Below are 22372 nucleotides of genomic sequence, written 5' to 3' on the forward strand. Positions count from 1 at the left end.
ATTGATCCTGCGGTGCACACCCCGATCAATCGGACAGAGGCTTGGATCCCTCCCTCGCTCTTACGACCAGGGAGGCATTCCAGGGATGGACGAACACCAGTCTGTTCATCAAAAGACTCAGATTCCTCCCACCAAGAAGTGAGTCTTCCTATTGTTAAAGGACCGAGGGTTTGTATTACGTATCGGAACAAATGACAATTTGTCAAAAATTGCATTTTTCCTAACTATACAAACCTGAGGTCCTTTACATATAGTCCCTCCTCATGCCACCCCTCACTCTGCGTATTTTGCATGGGCCAAAAGCAAAAGTGATTTGTTTACCTCCCGCGCGACTGTCGGACAAGCAGTTAACTACCGTTCTCCCCTTATTCGAAGCTTACGACCGTTCCAGCTGCCGCTAGCTACTTCCTATTGTTAAAGGACCTCAGGTTTGTATAGTTAGGAAAAATGCAATTTTCGACAAATTGTCATTTTAAGGTGGTACTCCATAAGAAAGTTTCTGGGCAGTTTTTAGGATCACTCCACCAAAGTGTGTACCCAGCATCTAATTTTTATGGTAAATTTAAAGTCAGCTGTCTTTTTGTACATGATGTAAGTAAATAAATGTGAATAACTTCAGTGGTGGCTGCTTCATGCATATTGCAGTCACATACCTAATGCTCAAAGATGCCAAGAATTTGTTTCACTGACTTTAGATATTACATGTAGCAGTATATCACCAAATACTAACATGTTTTTGTACATTGGAAATTAAAATTACTTCCAGTCTTGTGTTATTTGACTTCTTTACATATTGTTTTTCAGTATCTCCAAGTAATATCTGTTCCATTTTTTTTTTTTTTAGTTTTCTAGGTCTCACACAACCTAATGTAGATAGGGAACAATGCGCACTGTCTGTGTTACGCAGGAGGTACCAGCAAATGCTCTTGCTCTCAGCCCTGATAATCAGCAGGTTGCCATTGCTGGCCGAAATGGTAAGTAATACTTTCAAAAGTACAAGTTTTAAATATGTGAAATGTGATTCCAGTTAGTCTTACCAACTGTGCCAAGAATTATAGTTAGAGGGCAACCATTAAGAAACTGTTTGGCAGGAGAGAGAATGGATTTAGTCGTTGAGACTACTAATACTAGATAAGTGAGACTTTTGCTTGCAATCAACCTCACTAGAGCACCAATTGACCAACATTATTAAGTTTCATGTAAAGGCTGTTTTAGACTATTTGAAACTTTTCTGAAATGGTTATTGGCTGCTTATGAGGGGAAAGAAAAGATTCAGATGATTATTAGAGGTCACACTTGTAGTTTGAGTGACCTAAGCTGACGAGAAATGCAAACAAAGTTTTTAACTCATATTTCTTATCTCATATCTACGGTAAATAATTTTGTACATTTGAATGCCATCATTATCAGTAATAAACTGTGTTCAGCATGTGATTTGCTAATCAAGGTTCCCTTTCAAATTTGTCATTAATTTATTGCATTATTTTTTGGACATAATTCATTTTTCCTTATTTAGTGTTCAAGATTTACTCAATTGAAGAAGACGACTTGGTCGAGAAAGTCAATTTACGAGTTGGGAAGAATGAGAAAAACGCCAATTTGAACCTGTCCTGGAATGATGTCGTTTGGAATTATGTCGAAGGTAAGGCTGCCTTTCTTACAGTAATTCTCAGTTTATGTGTATCATTTTATTCTTATTATTATGCTTAGGTTTTCAAATACAATTCCACCGACTCTGGAGAGCGGTGGACTTGCCGTTATGTATGCAGTAGAGTGATGTCCTTCCTTACTACATTTTTTTTTCTCATATTTGTGTAGATGCTGTTCTTGCTACTGCCTCATCAAGTGGAACGGTTGTTACCTGGAACCTGAACAAGACGTCGAGATCAAAGTCGGATATTGTTTTTCGTGATCACGAGAGGACCGTCAATAAGGTACGGTAATCTTAAGGCACAAGTTAATGTTTTTATAGTAATCTATGGACTGAACTAGCTTTCTGTGTTTTATTTTCTGTTTTTTATAATAAACAAAGTAATGTGTGGGGATATATTTTTATTTTGTTTAATTTTTTGATAATAATGAACTAAAGCAAATCATCATAAACTCTGTGTATAATACTCTGTATAATGAATTTGTTTACCTCTCCTAGTTAAGAAAACCATGATTATTTATTTGTCAAGATAAGGGAAGATACTTATCTTATTTATCTTCGTTATGTAATCGTAAATTGTTTATTTCTTTTTAGGTTAGTTTTCACCCTTGTGAAGCCCATCTTCTTATATCTGGGTCACAAGATGGCTTGATGAAATTGTTTGACCTCCGGAAGAAGGAGGCTGTTTCCACATTCACCAGGCAAGTACTGCTGTCTCTGTCTGTATGTATGTGTTTCTGCCTCTCTTTTCATCTTATTCAAGCCTATGCTCTATTGTGGCTTCTAAATATTTTGTCTCATGTTACAAGGAATAGATGTCCCTCTTGATATCTTCCAACTTATGTTTTTTTTGTGTAGAGACTGGAATTAAAGTAACTAGTATATGCACAGCAATTTTTCCCAGTGACTGAATAAATTTCTTAAATTATGGGTCTTAACCAACCTGAGAAGAGCCTTCATTAGGTTCAGAGGTCTGGATACAGAATACTACCTACATTTAATATTCTCTAGTGATGGAAATTACAGTAGGGTTATGGAACTGTAAGGCAAAGGCATTCTTCAAGATTTTTTCATGTGGAGTTTATGTCTTCACACCAGTTCCTCACTCATCTTTTGATTTCGGTCCTCAGTCTTGTGTAACTAATATTAGTTGTAGTATTCCCTCAGTACTGATATGTTTTTAGTAAATTCTTCTGTTTTTACAGTAATTCAGAAAGTGTCAGAGATGTGCAATTCAACCCTCACAATAACATGCACTTTTGTGCTGTGTGTGAGAATGGGAATGTGCAGCTTTGGGACATGAGAAGGACTGACCACGTCGAGAAACAATTTCCTGCGCACGGGGAGCCGAGTTTTGCCTTGGACTGGCATCCAGATGTTAAAAACTGGATAGCAACAGCTGGGAGAGACAAAACTATAAAGGTAAAGTCATGTGTGTTGTTTATCTGTCCCATTGTAAATCCTTCTGAGAACAACTGGTTAGATATCCCATCGTATGTGAACAGTCTTTTCAGAATTATTCACAAATGTGACTGTTGCTTTCTAATCAAGGCTTTTTTTTCACCGCTGTTATCATTTGTATTGAATTCTTTCCTTCGTGTGCTGTACAGGAAGAAGAAGCCAAGTTCTCTTATTACATTTAGTCTTTCAGAACTTGAATCATCAAGTCATTATAATACAGTAATTTGATTGTTGTGAATGTCTGGACTAAGCTAAGAATAGTACATAGATAGAAATGTTTAGTGATTGTGATAAATCTTAAGGACAACATGTTTATACCCAGAAATAGGTTAGTTTAGAGCGTACCTGACTGTGATGTGATGATCACACATCAGTGTTGGTCATTGTTCACAAAAGAAATCACTTAAAACATGAATTTGTTGAATAGCTAGTATTATCTAAGTTTTAAAACAAAGTTTTGCTGTTTGAAAATCTGCCTTCTCCAGGGGTGACACTCGTAGATATCTGGATACACTGAGTCAGGGTGTATTGTAGCAATAAGTCCAGTAATACTCAACAAGTTTGGACTCTTACTAACTGTTAAGGTTGTCTTGGACACGACTAGTTGAATTTGATAGAGCATTTCAAGTCCCAGTTGCTTCCTGTAAGTGTGCTAGCTGCAAGAGACAGGAATTGTGTAGCTTCTAGGTATGTATAAAAGGGATTAGAGATCAGTTTTTAAAATTTTTTTTTTCTTAAACAAGCATAGTAGTGTATCATATCATTTCTGCTCATTTAGGTAAAGTGACACATAAAGAAGAGAATCAATCAATTTGGCAGAGTGTAGAGGAAAGTAAAAAATAAGATATCTTGAAAACAATGGAAAAACCCAAATGGATCCTCATGTAAAGTCTCTTGTTTCACAGTCTTGAACTGTTTCACTTCGTGTCTTGGTTACTCAGATATTTTTTTCAATGTGGATGCACTGATCTTAAATTCATGTCCTGGATATTTAGCAGCTCACAGGTATTTATATTATTGCAGGTTTGGGACTTAACAGAAAACCCTACAGTTTGTTATACTGTTCAAACTATTGCGTCTGTGGGTCGAGTCAAATGGAGACCTAATGCCAAGTATCATATTGCAAGGTTAGTTTTTTGTAACATCAGTATTGAGAGTTTTTTCTTACGCTTAATCTTTCATAAACTTTCATCTATCAAGGATTTTAAAGTTAAAAAAACTGCCTTACATTTATTGTAGAGTGAAGGACATTATATTGCTGTTGACTATTTGTTCCTTTAACATATGGAATGTAATCAGCACCAGCTGGAACCGGTCGTAAGCTTTTGAACAAGGTGGTTCAGTAGTTAACTGCTAGTGCGATAGTCGGGAGTCCCGCCTGACTGGGAGGTGAGGAGTCACTTTGGTTTTGGCCGCCGTTGGTGTCAGACGTGTTGTTTGCCGCTCTGCCCACTGAGTCGTATGCTAAGATTCTTCGTTGTGAAGCGTTTCTTCCCAACTTTCCCAATTCTGAGTACTTGAGTTAAAAATTCGTGAGTACTTGGTATTTGTTTATTGTTTTTGTATTGTGCTCGTGGATCGTGATGATGGATTCCCGCGAGCCGGAGAGACCACCCCGCCCCCCCGTCAGCCTCAGATTTTGCCCTGGTGTGGAGGGACGTAAGTGTGGTTCTTTTAGGTCTCTCATTGAAGTAGACCCTCATTACCTTTGTACTCGGTGTCGAGGGTGTGAATGCTCTCGCATCGAGCCTTGTGACTTATGTATTTCATGGTCGGAGGAGCAGTGGGTGCGATACAAAGGGAGTCATCGGAGGGCTCTCCAGTTACTCCTTTGGTCACGGACATGTCTTCCTCTTTCCTCCCTCCGTCTCAGCTCCCTCGTATGGCTCCTTCCACGTCGTGGGGAGTGTTGCATTCCTTCTCTTCCGTGATCAGTCAAGCGTAGAGGAGGGACCATGACACCCGGCATTCAGTTGTGCTCGGGGTCTTCCATCCGCTCGGGGTGGGAACTTTCTCCCCACCGGGCGAGCGGGAACCCCCCCGCCATTAACCCGACTACTATTCCTTCTTCAGGTATGCTTGCTGCGGGTGACGATCTGGGCCAGGTCTGGTACTCGCTTGGGTTCCAGGGGACACCGAGCATTCGGGGGCTGCTCTAACACCTAGTGCGTGGATCCAGGCCGGTTACGCATAGTCCAGAAACGTCGACCACGACAACGGTGTCGACGCCAAGGTATGCCACGCCTCCCCACCTCGTGTACACGCAGCATGTTGCCATGGTAACCCCGACTGCTGCAGTCCAGGCTCAGCTGATAGGATTATCGAGGAGGGACGTCACCCCGCCGCCTAGCTGCTCTGCTCTTGCCCCAGCCCCTGATTTTCGGTGTCCCAAGAGCTCCCTGCTTGACCTGCCGCCAGTGCCCGTGGTGTCGCTGGCCCCAGTGCTGCTGCCGGTTCCTGTTCCTGCTGCTGTTCCTGTACCAGTTCCTGCCGTCGTCCCAGCCCGTGGTGTTGCTGCTCCCACCGCAGGTCCCTCCGGACAGGTGCAGCCGGGCCCTGTTGCTTCGGCAACTGCCCCAGCTCCGTCCTGAATGGAGGACCTGACGGTGGTCCTGAAGAAGTTGGCAAAGAAGAGGAAGGTGTCGTCATCTTCTTCGTCGTTGTCTGCAGCCGCCCCTTCCCCTTCAACTTCCAAGGCTTCACAGCCGAGGAGGAAGAAGGTAGCCTCCTCCCCCCCTCAGAAGTCTCACTCAGACCTCTAAGGGTCTGTCCCACTCCGGTGGGACAGTTGGGGCTTCCACTGGTCCTCCTGTTTCCTCAGGAATGGGGCCCGCCTCTCCTTCCGCAAGGAAGAAGAAGGCGGGGACCAGAGGGGCACCGGCTAACACCGGTACCTCCTCGCCTGGCGCCAGAGGTTCTACCTCAGTGCCAGGAACCGTCTCGGCCTCTCATTCGCGAGAGGTACCGAGTGTACGGTTGCCTCCGGGTGACCGTGCAGCCAGGGTTCATGCAGACGAGCCTGCTCGCCGCCAGGACCCAGGCACTGAGCGGAAGACTGGCGGGAGTCACCCAGGTGACTCCTGCCAGGCCAGCAATTGCTCTCGTAGCAATCTGCCGGTCCCCAGAGTTGACGCGCCGATCCCAGACCGTCATGGGCCGAGGCGAGGAAGAGGTCCCGTCAGTCGCCAGGACCATCCTTGGCTGGTTCAGGTGACGTGGCACGCCGTGAAGACAGGCCTCGCTCTCACTGCGACAGTGGACTCTGCCGGTCCCCTGACTGCCGCTCCCACTGGGACCAGGCGGATAGGGGGACCAGCAGCAGCTCTCCTGACGCTCGGGACCGTCACCGCTGTTCTCGGTCCAGCAGTTCTCCCCAGGGGAGCCATGTGACTAGGCCTGCAGCTCGATCGTCACCGCGGGTTGGAGGTCACCTGCAGCCCCTTCAGCACGCCGGTTCTGTCGGTGGGCAGGGGAGGGGCGTCAGGTCTACCTCTCCTATCCCTTCAACCTCCTCGGGCTACACCAGGAGGAGCAAGGCGACTAGGAGCGACCGCGAGGAGTGTGCTTCTCGCAGCCCCTCCACAAGGGCCTACGAACCTGGCACGGTCTTGGGACCGACTAGATCATACGCCCAAGTGGTTGGAGGAGACCGAGAGGGGTCTGTTGTGGTTCCTTTTGTGGAAGGAGGAGGGTCTTGGGAGGCGTTCTCTTTGGATGGGCTTGACGGCATATCTCCGCAGGACGGAGTCACTCCCGAGATCCAGAGGTCTTTCGCAGAGGTCATAGCGCTAATTCGTCAGCACAATGACCTTGGGGAAGTATCTGTGCCCCCACCCTCCGAACCTACATCTAGGCTGGAGTCGTTCTGGGGTCCTAAGAGGGAACCCAGGATGACGGTGGGTCTGCCCCGATCAACCTTGGCCGACAGTGTGCTGGCCCAAGTGGACTCTTTCGTCTCTGGACAGGAGGGATCGCTTTGGTCTGGCAGGTCGTCGAAGTTACTTCCCCCTCCTCTACCATGACAGAGGCGCTTCTATGTGCCTTTGGAGGAGCCACTGCCGCCCAAACAGGTTAACCCGGAGCTGGCTAGGCTAACTCCGGGTGTCTCTCTTCAGCATCTGCTGGCCAAGAACCTCTGGTTCTCGCAGCAAGAGGCATTGGCCTTGGAATTGACTGCCATGGCAGCGTTCCAACCAGTCTCCTGGCTGGACCTGTGGTCCCTCACAGTGTCCAATGTCGCGGCCTCCTTAGGGAATATCACTCCGGAAGGAGACCCAGCTTTCAGGAGACTGTGCCAGTCTGGAGGTAGGGCTGTCTGGCCCACCAGACAGCCAACCTGTGGGCCAACCTGGTTCTGAGGCGTAGGGACGCAGTCCTCACTCGAATGACCAAGTTGGCAGGGTGTGAAGCTGCTTTGGGTCTACGGAACGGACTGGTGTGGAGGTCCTCCTCTCTCTTCCCTAGAGAGATGGTGGACGCTGCGGTGGAGCAGCGGCGCACTGATGACAGTGACCACTTAGTCCACCAGGCAGTCTCAAACGCGGCTGGGCAGCCTCAAGCCACTGCGGCTAAGCCCAAGAGCTTGGCTAGCGCTTCCTCTGCGGCTAAGACGACGGCCTCGTCGAAGCCGAGAGGAAAGACTCAGCCTTCAACCTCTTCTGTAAGGAGTGACCGTAACCAGCCCTCCTCCCAGCCCTCCTTCTCCTGAGGAGGAGCCGGGAAGAAAAAGTCATAGAAGGGGAAACGCTAGGGACGGCATTCCCCCTCACCTGCTGCCGGAAGTTGGGGGGGGTGCCTGGCGAGCTATTGGGTAACTTGGCACTGCTACGGAGCCAAGACCTGGACAGTGGATGTCCCTTGGGAGGGATATCTAATACCCTTTGAGTCTTGGCCACCCCTCACCTCCAACCCGGTCCATCTTCAGACATACGTTCCCTGTTCTGCCAGGGATGTAGCGCTTCGGCAGCAAGTGGAAGCCATGCTGAGCAAAGGAGCTGTGGAGACCGTATGGGATCAGTCGTCGGGCTTCTACAGTCGACTTTTCCTGATGGAAAATCCTCGGGGGGCTGGCTCCTGGTGATAGATCTCTCTCCCCTGAACCGATTCGTTTGTCAGACTCGTTTTACGATGGAAACGACACGTTCAGTGCTCGATTCCATCAGGGAGAATGACTTCATGCTTTCGATGGACCTGAAGGATGCGTATTTTCAGATACCCATCCACCAGTCCTCCAGGAAGTACCTCCGCTTCATCCTCGACGGAACGGTGTACCAATTCAGGGCACTTTGTTTCAGTCTCTCAACCGCCCCACAGGTGTTCATGCGAGTGTTCACTTTGGTGTCGGCTTGGGCCCATTTGGTAGGGATACGTCTTTTGAGGTATCTCGATGACTGGCTGGTCCTGCGCGAGCTCCTGCTCGCAGTTGCTTCAGGACAGGGTTCGACTCCTCGAGTTTTGTCGTGATCTCGGGATCGTGGTGAGCTTCGAGAAGTCAAATCTCGAGCCCAAGCAGAGGATTAAGTACCTGGGGATGCTGATCGACACGGTAGCAGGGTGAGTCGTCCCTGCAGACTTGCGGATCAGCAAGTTCAGGGAGGCAGCCGGACGGTTCCTGTCTCTACAGGAGCAGCCAGCTCAGCAGTGGCAGGTCGTGATCAGCCACCTGTCGTCTCTCAAGAAGTTAGTCCCTCACGGGCGTCTTCACCTGTGGTCTATTCAGTGGAGACTAAAGGAGAGTTGGTCACAGGCAAGAGACCCATCGTACTTCCCCATGTCTCTCACGAAGGAGGTGAGGCAGGACCTAGCCTGGTGGCTGGATGACAGGAACCTCGTAAGCGGAGTGCCTCTTCGCACTTCCCCCCCCCAGAGATGCTTCTGTTCTCAGACGCGTCGACCGAGGGATGGGATGCACACCTGGAGGAGTTGCTGGCTGCAGGTGTGTGGGATCTTTGCAACAAGCACCTTCGCATCAACGTCCTGGAGCTCAAGGCAGTGTTTCTCGCTCCAAGAGTTCCAGGAACGAGTGATGGGACACTCACTGGTGTTGATAAGCGACAACACCACAGTAGTGGCATACATCAACAAACGGGGGCCTGGTGTCCCTCCCGTTGCACCAGTTGACGTTGCAGGTTGACAAGTGTGCGGTAGCTCACTCGGTAGAGCTGTCAGGCCGATACATTCCAGGCAAGAGGAATGTAGAGGCAGACAAGCTCAGCCATCGGAATCAGGTGGTAGGAGCCGAATGGTCCCTTCACCCAGACGTGGCGGAAAGGCTCTTCAATCTGTGGGGGCGTCCAATCGTAGATCTGTTCGCCACCCGGCACAACAGGAAACTCGAGGTTTTCTACTCGTTGTGCCGGACCCATGGGCAACTGCAGAGGACGCTCTTCAACACCAATGGGACAACCTCTTCGTGTACGCCTTTCCCCTGTTCTGTCTGATTCACAAGGTGATCAGCAGGGTGCTGGTCACCGCGAATCTTCGGATGATTCTGATGGCACCCAAATGGCCTCAGGCTGTTTAGTATCCGGACCTGCTGGCTCTGCTTGCCGAAGTACCGAGAGAGATTACCCCTTGGCACAACCTCCTGTGCCAGCCACACGTGGAATGGTACTACTGGTCGGTTTTGTCCCTGTGTCTTCACGGCTGGCTGTTATCCACCATCTCTTGCGAGCGAGAGGCTTTTCTCGCCGAGCAGCAACAGAGATAGCTGGGTACCTCAGGCAGTCCTCTGCAGCTGTAAACCAGGGAAAGTGGTCCGTCTTCTGTGGTTGGTGTCGTGGACTGGGTCTCTCTCCTCTCAGAGCCACTGTTCAGCAGGTAGCGGATTTCTTCATCTTCCTTCACTGAGAGAAGCTCCTCTCCATCTCCGCAGTGAAAGGGTATAGAGCCGCCCTGGCCCTAGTCCTTGAGCAGTGGAGAGTGGACATCTCCACCTCCATGGAGATCTCCCTCCTTATGAAGAGCTTTGAGAGGTCTTGCCCACCCCGGGAATTCAGGCCCCCTGGGTGGGATGTGACTCTTGTCCTTAGGAGTTTGACTCGAAGACCCTTCAAGCCACTCCGAGAGTCGTCAGCCAGGGATCTGATCCTCCAGACCGTCTTCCTGCTGGCCCTGGCATCAGTGAAGAGAGTAGGGGAACTTCATGGTCTTTCTTTCGATGTCAAGCACACGAGGGGATGGCGATCGGTGACGCTCGATTTCGTCCCGGATTTCGTAGCGAAGACTCAGAACCTTTCGGTCCCTGACGACCGGTTCGAGTCATTCATGATCCCCTCCCTGAAGGACTTCACCGATGATGATGCGCTTGAGATGCTGCTTTGTCCTGTGAGGGTGCTACGGCGCTATCTGAAGAGAACTCGCCTCTTCGTTAGCACCGGGGTTACCAAGAAAGAGATGTCCAAGAACACTCTTTTTTTTCTGGCTTTGTGAGGTCATCAGGAAGGCATATGCTTCAGAGAGGAGTGATCACACCGGTACCCTTTGACCGAGAGCCCACGAAGTCAGAGGTATTGGTCCAACCCTTGCGTTCCGCAAGAACTTCTCCGTGGCACAGGTGCTGAAGGCAGGTGTTTGGGCCAACCAGACCATGTTTACTTCCTACCTTCATGATATTGCTCACAGGTCCTTGGACACCTTTTTTCTGGGACCCGTGGTGGCTGCTCAACAAGTTGTGTAGTTTACCCAGCTCCCGAGTGGACAGAACAGCATCTCATCCTTGTGTGACTGCGTGAATGGGCGAGCGAATGAGAGTGTGACTGGCTTCTCTTCCTCCCCCTTTCTCTCCTCTACCTGTGGGTAGAGGGTTGCGGTCATTACTACGCTGGACAGTAGGCCGATTCAGGTAAGCTATATGACTGATCTCTGTCCTATCCCTTTCAGTAGGGATAGGAGCGTTTTCCACCACTCCCCTAACAAGGGGGGGAGTGGATGCCAACAAGAGACAAACCCATGACCCTATATTTGGCTATTGAAGTAGGAACTAGTTCTTGCTTGCTATTCATAAGAGGCATGCTTGCCTCCCTCTTATGAATTTGGTCCAGAAGTCTGACCACTGATCCTGCGGTGCACACCCCGATCAGCTGGGCAGAGGCTAGGATCCCTCCCTCTGCTCTTACGACCAGGGAGGGAACCAAGGTCGGACGAACACCAGTCTGTTCTTAAGACTCAGATTCCACCTACCAATAAGTGTTTGTCGAAAATTGTATTTTTGTACATGAACTTCCCTGCCAGATATATACTTAGCTTAGGTCTCTGACGTCACGACAGAAAATTCAAAACTCGCGGCACACGCTACAGGTAGGTCAGGTGATCTACCTTACCCGCCGCTGGGTGGCGGATGTAAGAACCAGTCCCCCTTTCTTGTCAGATTATTTTCTGTCGCCGGCTGGACAACACCTGTTGTTCAGTCCTTACGATAGTTAAATTCTTTCTCGTTGCCGACGATTTGGATTTTGGTGAAGTACCCTTTGTTTGTTGGCTTGGCATACGCTTTTTGGATTGTTATTTGGATTTTTCTTTTGGATTTCTCTTAGAATATATAATCATGGATGATTCTGAAGTTAAGAAACCTAGTTTATTTAGGGTTTGTTCAGTGAAGGAATGTAAAGTTAGGCTTCCTAAAGCTGCATTAGATCCTCACTCTGTATGTACGTCTTGTAGAGGGAATGAATGCTCTTTTATTAACCCTTGCAAAGAGTGTGAGAATTTGGATGAGGATGGTTGGAAGGCTCTTTCTTCTTATGTGAGAAAGTTAGAGAAGGATAGGGCGTGCAAGGCTTCTTCAAGGAGCTCTAGTAGATCGAGGGTGAGTGAAGTTGACGCTGAGAATCCTGTAGTAGAAGTAGTTCCTTCTCCGATTTCAGCCCCTGCGCCCAGCTTTGAACCTGAAGATTCGTTTTCGGAAGTTGCTTCCGGGAGAGCCTCGATCAGGAGTAAGGAGAGCCTCGCTCGCTCTCGACAAGGTAAGAGTGATGATAGTGCAAGTGATCAGTGCAGTGCCCCTAGTGCAGTGGAGGGTGCGTCTGACCGGCTCACTAACGCTTCCAGGCCTAGACCTCTTCCAGACTCCCAGACCCAGTGGAGGAGGAAAGTCGAAAGCTGCAGGAAGGTTAGGGAGAACCCCCCACCGGTCAGGCGTCCCCCCGCAGATCCTGTTGCTCGTTCCCAGGCTGCCTTGGATCGAGCCAAGAAGGAGTTATTGCGCCAGTGCTTCTCGTCTTCTTCTTCCCTTCTCCTCAGCGTAGATGGAGCGCCTCGCAGTCGTCTCTCCCTCTCAAGAGGCCCTGTAAAGCTCCTTGCACCCTTCCTTCCAGCCCCGAATCCTTCGCGGAAGAACCAGAAGTGGAACGCAAGAGAGCCAAGATTTCGTCTGTTTACGCTTCTCCTGTTCGGTCTCGGACTTCGTCTCCTGTAGAGGAGTTTAAGAGGTCTCCTGCGCGTATCCTGGCGGGTCTGCAGGCGCAGATTGCGGCTTTAGCGGAGTCTATTGCTGGGACTTCTCATCGTCGGAAGGACGCCTCTCTTCCGGTGAAGAAGTCTAAGAACGTTCCTTCTGCTAGATCTCCTCCGGCTAGAGAAGTTTTTGAGCCTCGTAGCAGGAAGTCAGAAGTGCAGGCTGAAGTTCGGGATCAATCTCCGAGTAGGCTCTCCTCTCTCCCCAGCAAGAGTTGTGAGCATGTCAGGCGTAAGGAGCCGGACAGGCTCTCTCCTCAGGATTTCCGCTCCTCTTCAGTTAGGCGTCAAGAGCTTGACAGACGTCAAGAGCCTCTTTTTCGTCAGGAGCGAAGGAAGAGTTCTTCGCCTGGTGGCCACTCTCCTTTTGACGGACGCTCGGAGCCTAGTAGGCGCCAAGAGCCTAGTAGGCGCCAAGAGCCTAGTAGGCGCCAAGAGCCTTGTAGGCGGCAATGGAAGCATTCTTCTCCGTTGGATCACTCCCGATTGGATAGGCGCTCAGAGCCTTGTAAGCGCCGCGCTTCTGACAGGGAATCCTCTGTGGATGTTTTCTCTCCCCGTGGCAGGCGTCAAGAGCCTGGTAGGGGTTTTGAGCCTGATAGGCACCAAGAGCCTGGCAGGCGTATTGAGGATGGCAGGCGCCAAGAGCCTAGCAGGCGCAGAGAGCCTGATAGGCGCTCTCCCTTATCCAGACGCTCTTCTGTGGATATAGACTTTGTTTCCGACAGGCGAGCTTCCACTAGTAGGCGCTCTCCTAGTAGGCGCTCCCCAAGTAGGCGCTCTCCTAGGAGGCGCTCTCCAAGTAGGCGCTCTCCTGGTAGGCGCTCTCCAAGTAGGCGCTCTCCTGGTAGGAGTTCTCCTAGTAGGCGCTCTCTTTGTAGGTGCTCCCCATATAAGCGCTCTCCCAGTGGATTTCTCCCAGTAGGCGCTCGCCTAGTAGGCGCTCTCCGAACAGGCGCTCTCCAAGGATTAGCTCTCCTCCGGGCAGTAGAACTTCTAAACGTCATTCTTCGGAAGAATTTCTTGGGGATTCTGAGAAAGATTTGCCCAAGGATGCTTCGGTTTCTTCATATAAGAGACTGACCGACCTCCTCTTGCAAGATTTTGGGGAGTCTCTGTCGGCCGTTGCTCCTCCGTCTCCTCCGTCCTTATTTTCAACGACCAATACGGCTAAGAAGTCTTCAGTCGTTAAGATGAAGCCGACAGTGTCGATGAAGAAGGCTCTTAAGAACTTTGACGACTGGTTGGTATCAAAAGAAGAGAAAGGCAAGACCGTTTTTTCTTTTCCCCCGTCCAAACTGACGGGTAAGATGGGGTTCTGGTACGAGTCAGGAGAGCCCTTGGGTCTGACTCTTCCCTCTTCAGCAGACTCGGACTTCTCTTCGTTGGTTGATTCCGCACATCGCTCGGCGCTGAATTCTGCGAAGACGACGTGTGGTATGAGCGAGTTGGATCACCTTCTGAAGGGAATGTTCCGAGTCTTAGAAGTTTTTAACTTTCTTGACTGGACCCTTGGAGTCTTGGCTAAGAGGACTCAAGAGCAAGACACTCTTTCACCTGAAGACCTTCACGCAGTTCTGTCTTGTATGGACAAGGCAGTGAGAGACGGATCCGGGGAGATTGCTTCACTTTTTGGTGCAGGAGTAGTAAAGAAGAGGGCCGTTTTCTGCTCTTTTCTTACCAAGGCTGTTTCTCACGCACAGAGAGCTTCCTTGTTGTATTCCCAACTTTCTCCGCAACTCTTCCCGAAGAAGATAATTAATGACATCTCCAGCTCGTTGTCAGCAAAAGCGATGCAGGATATGCTGGCTCGCTCTGCTAGAATCCCGAAACCTTCGTTCCAACAGAAGACGAAGAAGGAGACTCAGAGTAGGCAAGAACCCTTTTGAGGAGGCCCTTCGTTTCGCTCTTCTTCCTCCAGAGGTTCGAGACCACCTAGAAGAGGAAGGACCTTCTCTCGGTCTATTAGGGCCAAGAAGTAGCTCGTGTGTCCTCCAGACAACTGTGGGTGCCAGACTTCTGAACTTTGCAGATGTCTGGGCACGAAAGGGGGCGGACAACTGGTCCCTCGCTATCATCAAGAGGGGATACCTCATTCCCTTTATCTCGAGACCACCTTTGACCACCACTCCAAGGGAACTGGTGGCCAAATACAAAGACCCACTAATGAATCAAGCCCTCGCTCTAGCAGTAGAGCTGATGTTAGAGAAAGAGGCAATAGAGATGGTTCAGGACCCTCTTTCCGCTGGTTTCTACAACCGTCTGTTCCTAGTTCCCAAGAACTCAGGAGGATGGAGGCCGGTTCTGGACGTGAGCGCCCTGAATGTCTTTGTGAAGAAGAGGAAGTTCGCTATGGAGACGACTTCATCAGTCTTAGCAGCTCTTCGTCCTGGGGACTGGATGGTGTCACTGGACCTTCAGGACGCTTACTTCCATGTGCCGATCCATCCTTCTTCTCGCAAATTTCTCAGATTCATGTGGGGAGGGAACATTTTTCAGTTCAGGGCCCTATGCTTCGGCCTTTCCACGGCCCCCCAAGTATTCACAGGGCTGATGAAGAACGTTGCTCAGTGGCTTCATCTCGAGGGAGTGAGGATTTCCCTCTACTTGGACGATTGGCTTATCAGGGCCAAATCCAAGGAGAAATGTCTGGAGGACTTACGATTGACGTTGAATCTAGCAGCTTCTCTGGGTTTGCTAGTGAATTTCGAGAAGTCACAGCTAATCCCCAGTCAAGAGCGTATCTATCTGGGGATTCTGATGGCTTCTCAGGTTTTTCGGGCGTATCCTTCCCCAGAGAGGATAACCCGAGGTTCGGAGAAGGTAGCAATCTTTCTAGAGAAAGATGTATGCACAGCGAGGGAGTGGATGAGTCTGTTGGGGACACTCTCCTCGCTGGAGCAATTCGTTTCTCTGGGGAGGTTGCACCTCAGACCCCTACAGTTCTTCCTGACGAGGAACTGGAATCGAAGATCTCAAGGTCTGGACTTTGCGTTCAAGATTTCGCAAGAGATAAAGGAGGATCTACGTTGGTGGCTAGACCCTCTACTGTTCAAGGAAGGCCTTTCCTTGCAGGTTCGGAACCCCAGCCTAGTGTTATATGCAGACGCTTCGGACATAGGTTGGGGAGCTACTCTCGGGTCGAGAGAAGTGTCAGGCACCTGGATGGGGGATCAGGTGTCCTGGCACATCAACAAGAAAGAGCTAACAGCGATTTGGTTAGCTCTCAAAACCTTCGAACCCCTCGTAAAGGGAAAATCAGTTCAGATCAACTCGGACAACACCACAGCCCTGGCTTACATTCGGAAACAGGGGGGGACTCACTCTTTCTCCCTGTACGAGACAGCGAGATCGCTCCTCCTGTGGTCAGAGCAAAGGAAGATAAGTCTTCTCACCAGGTTCGTACTGGGAGAAAGAAATGTCAGAGCGGATCTGCTAAGCAGAAGGAATCAAGTCCTTCCCTCAGAGTGTACTCTGCACTCGGACGTATGCCAGAAGCTGTGGAGGACGTGGGGCAGGCCCCATCTCGATCTCTTTGCGACCTCCAGGAATGCGAGGATAGATCTATACTGCTCCCCTATTGCGGACCCAAGAGCAGTGGCAATAGATGCATTCCTGATGGATTGGAAAAACCTGGATCTTTACGCGTTCCCGCCTTTCAAGATTCTAGGGGAAACGTTAAGGAAGTTCGCAGCTTCAGAGGGAGCAAGGATGACTTTGATAGCTCCGTTCTGGCCCGCCCACGACTGGTTCACAGAGGTACTGGAATGGCTGGTGGATGTTCCAAGATCCCTACCACTAAGAGTCGATCTGCTCAAACAGCCCCACTTCGACAGGTTTCACAAAAACCTCCCCGCTCTCAGTCTGACTGGATTCAGACTATCAAGAGTCTCGTCAGAGCTAAGGGCTTTTCGGCAAAGTCTGCAAGGGCTATTGCCAATGCACGTAGACCTTCCACATCTAGAGTCTACCAGTCGAAGTGGGATGTTTTTCGACGTTGGTGCAGGACTCATAAAGTTTCCTCCTCCAGTACCTCTGTGACTCAGATAGCAGATTTCCTTATCTTCCTGAGGGAAAAATGCGGGTTAGTAGTCTCCACCATCAAGGGCTACAGGAGCATGCTTTCCTCAGTTTTTCGTCATAGAGGATTAAACATATCCGAAGACAAGGACCTCCATGATTTAATCAAATCTTTTGAGACGGTTAAAAGAACCTCCTCCTTAGTTCCTAGCTGGAATCTAGATGTCGTGCTGCTCTTCCTGAGGTCCTCAAGGTTCGAACCTCCCCATACAGCTTCGTTCAGAGACCTTTCGATGAAGACTTTTTCTCTGTGCGTTAGCTTCAGCGAAGAGAGTCAGCGAGCTGCAGGCTCTAGAAGGTGAGGTAGGTTTCCAAGGAGGCTCCGCGGTTTGCTCTTTTCTTCCGGCTTTCCTAGCCAAAAATGAAAACCCTTCTTCACCGTGGCCCAGGAGCTTCGAAATTAAAAGCTTATCCTCCTTAGTTGGGACAGAAGAGGAGAGATCTCTTTGCCTGGTGAGAAGCCTGAAATTTTATCTTCAGAGGAAGAGAAGACTTGCTGCTAATGAGAGCAATCTCTGGTGCTCTGTAAGGGACCCCAGTAGGCCCTTATCTAAAAATGCCCTCTCATTCTTTATCAGGAATGTTATTAGAGAAGCCCACACTTCTTGCAATCAGCAACAGTTTAGTCTTCTGAAAGTCAAGGCGCACGAAGTAAGGGCCATCGCGACGTCTTTGGCTTTCAAGAAGAATATGTCATTGCAAAACCTCATGAAGGCCACTTTTTGGAGGTGTGAATCAGTCCTCTCCAATCACTACCTAAAAGACGTATCGATTACGTATGAAAAGTGTTTTGGGCTAGGCCCTTACGTATCGGCGGATTCAGTGCTGGGGCAGGGAGCTGAAACACATCCTTTTTAATCTTTTTCCCTGTTAGTTTTAATTTTGAGTTTTTGGTTGTACGAAGGAGGTTGCAGGAGGCAGCTCCTTCTTTCGTATACTAATATTAGTATTTGGTTAGGTGATCGGTTGTGCTTGAGGCTCCTTGCAATTGGTAGTGATAGGCTCTGGCATGTAAGCGGGTTGATCCCCATTGACCAGACCCTGCTTGGATTCTGCCAAGTAAGTGGACTCAGTTCCCATTGGTAGACCCAAAGAGTTCTTCAGCCATAGATCACGCCCTCGCTGAGACTCTTTAGGTAACGCAGACTAATAGACAGTAACTATGAAGTCTTCTGCCTAAATCAGGTAAGAACCAGAGGTTTATATTTTTTATTCCTTTAACATGTGTTGTCCCCACTTTCTAGGTGAGTATGTGTCTCTTTCCCTCCACCAAGGGTGTCAATCAGCTAAGTATATATCTGGCAGGGAAGTTCATGTACAAAAATGATATTGTTAGTATACAATAAAGTTTTGTACATACTTACCTGGCAGATATATACTTAGCTTAGGTCTCTGACGTCACGACAGAAAATTCAAAACTCGCGGCACACGCTACAGGTAGGTCAGGTGATCTACCTTACCTGCCGCTGGGTGGCGGATGTAAGAACCAGTCCCCCTTTCTTGTCAGATTATTTTCTTCCACCTGTCTCCTGAGGGGAGGCTGGGCGGGCCATCAATCGTATATATCTGCCAGGTAAGTATGTACAAAACTTTATTGTATACTAACAATATCATTTTTCCTAACTATACAAACCTGAGGTCCTTTACACATAGTCCCACCTCATGCCACCCCTCACTCTGTTCCTGGGCCTAAAGCAAAGTGAATGTTTACCTTCCAGTCGGGCGGGGCTCCCGACTACTGGACTAGCACTTAACTACCGAACCACCTTGTTCGAAAGCTTACGACTGGTTCCAGCTGGCGCTGATTACATTCCATATGTTAATGGACCTCAGGTTTGTATAGTTAGGAAAATTAAAATTTTCAACAAATTGTGATTTTTCTCTTGTGTGTGATTTTCTCCAATATCCCTAGGTAAGTAAAATAGATTCTCATTACATACCTAACTTGATGTCTTGTTTTATTTGTCCTTAGTCTTATCTATTGTTAAGTTTCATTACTCCTTCACGATAGACATCTTTATAAGGGCCATATAAGTACATATTTATAAATAAATTGGTAGATATAGAATTTCTATTTAAAAATGAACACTGAATTTTCCATGATTGCAGTGTCACTGGAAACCATTATAATTACATATTTTACACATCGACAACATTTTATTTACAGTTCGTCATTGCTTCTGGACTGCAGCATAAATGTTTGGGATATAAGACGCCCATATATCCCACTTGCTGCTTTTAACGAGCACAAGAATTTGCCCACGGGAATTGCTTGGCGAGCAGATCCCAATAGTTTGCTGTCAGTTGGCAAGGTAGGAATAATTTATGTGACTAATTATGTTTGTCTGTATGTATGGTGGTGATCTTGGATAAATTTATTTTGGTATATTTTTTAAATATAGGAATTCTAGCTTGTGATGGTAGTCAGTTTTGACACCAAGATTGTTGAAATATGTAGAGAAGTCAAAAGGTACAGATGTCTTTTGACTTTGCAAGGAAGGGTCCTGCCTCTTGCAGTTACTTGACTGAGAGATACTGAAATTTTCCTGTTTCTGTTAACACTTACAGTGTTTTGTAGCATTTTGCAAAGCACCTTATTTCCACGAGTTACGTATTAATCATATAATAATGTAAACCTTTTATTTATTACTTTTTATGTTTGAGGTATGTAAAGAGGTGATATGAAGGTACTGTAGGTCACTCAAAAAGAGTCTTTCGCAGTTTTTAAAACAAAGTTTCAACCTTTTCCAGGACTTCACTTTAATTCATCATGCATTTAAGGATTCAACAAGGCCAGTAGAGAAAGTCAATCCTGTAGGATTAGATATCAGTGTCTCTGGGAAGGTTTTGAATGCAACCAGAGTGAAGGAAGATTCTGAGCCTCCAGGGACACTACCAAAATTATCCATGTTTAGGTAAGGTTTGTAATATGATTTTATATAATGGATAGTACTCAGTTTGGTGATGTTGATAAAGGAAAGACATTTTAACATTCCTGTCAATATTCTTGGAAGTTCTAGCGAGTTAACTTTTTCTAGTGGTTTTACAAATGGTAAGCAATTATCATTCTAAAGACTGTCAGAACCCCAGTTTAGCCTTTTGAAATAGTCATGGATAGTTTCACCATCTGGTTGGATCATTTCCAGCTAATTGTAGCTACACACATATCAGTTGAAAAATGACAGTTTCCATAAATCATATTTTAGTAAATGCCAATCAATTATTCGTTATGATTTCAGTAATATGGTGAAACCTCAGAGATCAGGAGTTTGTAAAGATCTAGACACATTTTACTGATTTTCCCTCTTATTTTATTTTGATGTTCTTTAGATGTTTTTGCTCCAAAGATATTTTGATGTTCTTTAGATGTTTTTGCTCCAAAGATTATGTACTAGTTAATTTTGTTGATTTTGAATGGAAGTCGGGTTTCCTTTTATCAATTTTTCACTATTGGGAAGTTACAAAAATAAAAAAGTGTTGTATCTTAATAATTTCATCAAAGAATAGTGGGCTATAGGCTGGCCTAACATAAAACTGCTCAAGTTCAGCCTGGGGTCCTTCCCAGTTAGTCAGAATCTTTAAAGTTTTACTCTTCTGCTAGGTATTTTGTGCTTAAGTGAAAATAAAACCCTATACCCCAGGAAGAGTCCAGTCATCAGCGACCACAATGGCCAGGTTTTGTCGTCAGTTCAACTGCTAGACTGTGAGGAGCACAATCCGTTATCAACTGATCATCTCGTCGAGTCGGCCAAGCAGTACCTTCTCACAGGGAGATCGCTAGGTGAAATATGTGAACATAATGCTGCTGTAGCAAGGAAGCTGAATAGACCTCAGGTACATTTCCAATAATTTTCACTGGTGTAGCACTTAGACTGCATTGTGATTATTAGTTGCTTTTATAAAGTGGCGTGATGCATTTGTGACAGGGCCATTCATTCATTCTAAAGCAGATAGTATTAGAATGTTCAAAAAGTTTGAAATCCCTCTGTTTAGTGGAAACTTTGGATCTCTCCTAGATTGTGACCCCCAAAGGTTTTTGGGGGTCGTTATCTAGGACTAATATTTAGAGTCTTTTGTTTTAAGTTTTTACGGTAATCTCAATGGGGTTCTACTTAACATGGTGCAAAGGTGGATACATACCAGATTAATTCCATGCAGTCAATATCTAGGAAAGATTACACCTTCTGATGTGACCTAGTTGATTATCTGCCGCTTATTTGGTGGGACACTTGTGCTGATGATGTAGAATTATCTTCTTACTCTTTTACTGAGTTTCATTGTAGTGATTCTGTTGGATATGAATGAGATAAGTATGCACTTGCATAAGAAACTCATAGAAGTTTATTGTAGTCATATTATTTAAATATTTGCTCTTTTCAGGTGGCATTGACCTGGCAGATGTTGCACATGTTGTACATGGGTGGCGGAGGAGGAATTGATTCACTGGTGAGTCTTCAGACCTCTTCAAGAGATGATCCAAATGTTCAGCCTGACATTGCCTTAGATAATGATCAGAGGTGTGTAATGTGAAGTTATTACTTACATTTTGATAAGTATTAATAAGGTTTTAGAGTTGTGTAAGTAGCATATGAAGACTTGTAGGAAGGTTCAGAAAATCATGGGAAAAGGGCATAGTTGAAGACTTAGACCAGATGGAAATTGATGGAAACTGTGCAAGACAGAAGAGTGTAGAGAGAACTCACTTTGTCTAAATCACATAGAAGAAAAGTTGACTTAACAAAATTTATGAGGATAATGATATATGTATTAGAGGTATACACATACATGTAAGTTAACTCAGTGTTGTCATACAGAAATTGTCAGATGGTTTAGAAAAAGAGAAACATAGAGATACTGACATATATTGAAATGGAAATTTTTCAAAGACATAGATACTTGAATATTAGATTTTGAGGGAGTTGAGAGAAAAGATATAGATTTTGTGTACAGGACTTAGATGAAATAGAATGAAGACCAAAAAAATTGAAGTAAATTAGCTATAGGAAAGGAGATGCAGGTTTCTCACTGTATTCTCTGAAACAATGAGATCAGAAAAGACACCAAGAATATATGGAAAAGTTATTCAGTGCAGTTATGAAATTGTTAATGAATGAATTGCTTCTGGTGCTGGATTTGATGAGTAGTTATTAATGTTGCTAACAGAAGTATGACTACTGTTAGAATTAGTGGATGATGACCCAAATGGAGACAGTATTTTACAGTGATGTGTTTAATCATAATTACCATCGTTACTGGAAATGGAACCACCATTCTGAGCAGTCCTTCTTGACTTCCCTTTGTAAGAGGTCAAGTTTGTTTTAAGGATATGAAAGAAGGTGTGTGTCGGGAGAGAAATGCTAGTACAGGGAAGGAGCACTGGAGTTCTACCAGAATGTTCAGGATTGAAGTTGATAGACTTAATGTTTTGGAAGTTTAGATGAGTTGATAGACTTAATGTTTTGGAAGTTTAGATGAGTAGCTGATAACAGGTGACAGAAGAAGCTAAAAATTTTATTTAAACTTTAGATGGCATCTGCAAATGGGATTGTTTTGTTTAACACAGTAACTTATGCTTAATATTGATTGCTACATGCCAAGTTGATAATGATAAAAATGAAAGGTCAGAATGTGGGAACTAACAGACAGTAAATGGAATGTGAAGAAAAGGTGTTAGTAAATGAGTAATCAAAAAGTGGAAGATTGAAATCACTAAAAGATAACATACAA

At 46.7% G+C, this 22372-nt stretch overlaps 1 protein-coding gene across 4 annotated transcripts in view; it reads left to right on the top strand.

Annotated features, from left to right (window-relative positions):
* Positions 1-22372, top strand: part of LOC135199547 (GATOR2 complex protein WDR24-like) — a 47901-nt gene that overhangs the window by 21323 nt on the left and 4206 nt on the right. For 2 of the 4 annotated variants that reach the window (XM_064227702.1, XM_064227703.1), the window contains exons 2-11: positions 845-974; positions 1517-1642; positions 1819-1934; positions 2246-2352; positions 2857-3073; positions 4136-4239; positions 18813-18957; positions 19397-19560; positions 20287-20479; positions 21026-21162. In XM_064227702.1, the coding sequence (XP_064083772.1) occupies positions 884-974; positions 1517-1642; positions 1819-1934; positions 2246-2352; positions 2857-3073; positions 4136-4239; positions 18813-18957; positions 19397-19560; positions 20287-20479; positions 21026-21162 (1400 nt within the window). In that variant the 5' untranslated portion in view covers positions 845-883. The remainder of the gene's footprint in view (positions 1-844; positions 975-1516; positions 1643-1818; positions 1935-2245; positions 2353-2856; positions 3074-4135; positions 4240-18812; positions 18958-19396; positions 19561-20286; positions 20480-21025; positions 21163-22372) is intronic. The other 2 variants (XM_064227704.1, XM_064227705.1) reach the window with 1 other exon arrangement.

This window comes from Macrobrachium nipponense, chromosome 25, assembly GCF_015104395.2.
Source record: "Macrobrachium nipponense isolate FS-2020 chromosome 25, ASM1510439v2, whole genome shotgun sequence".
Lineage (NCBI taxonomy): Eukaryota > Metazoa > Arthropoda > Malacostraca > Decapoda > Palaemonidae > Macrobrachium > Macrobrachium nipponense.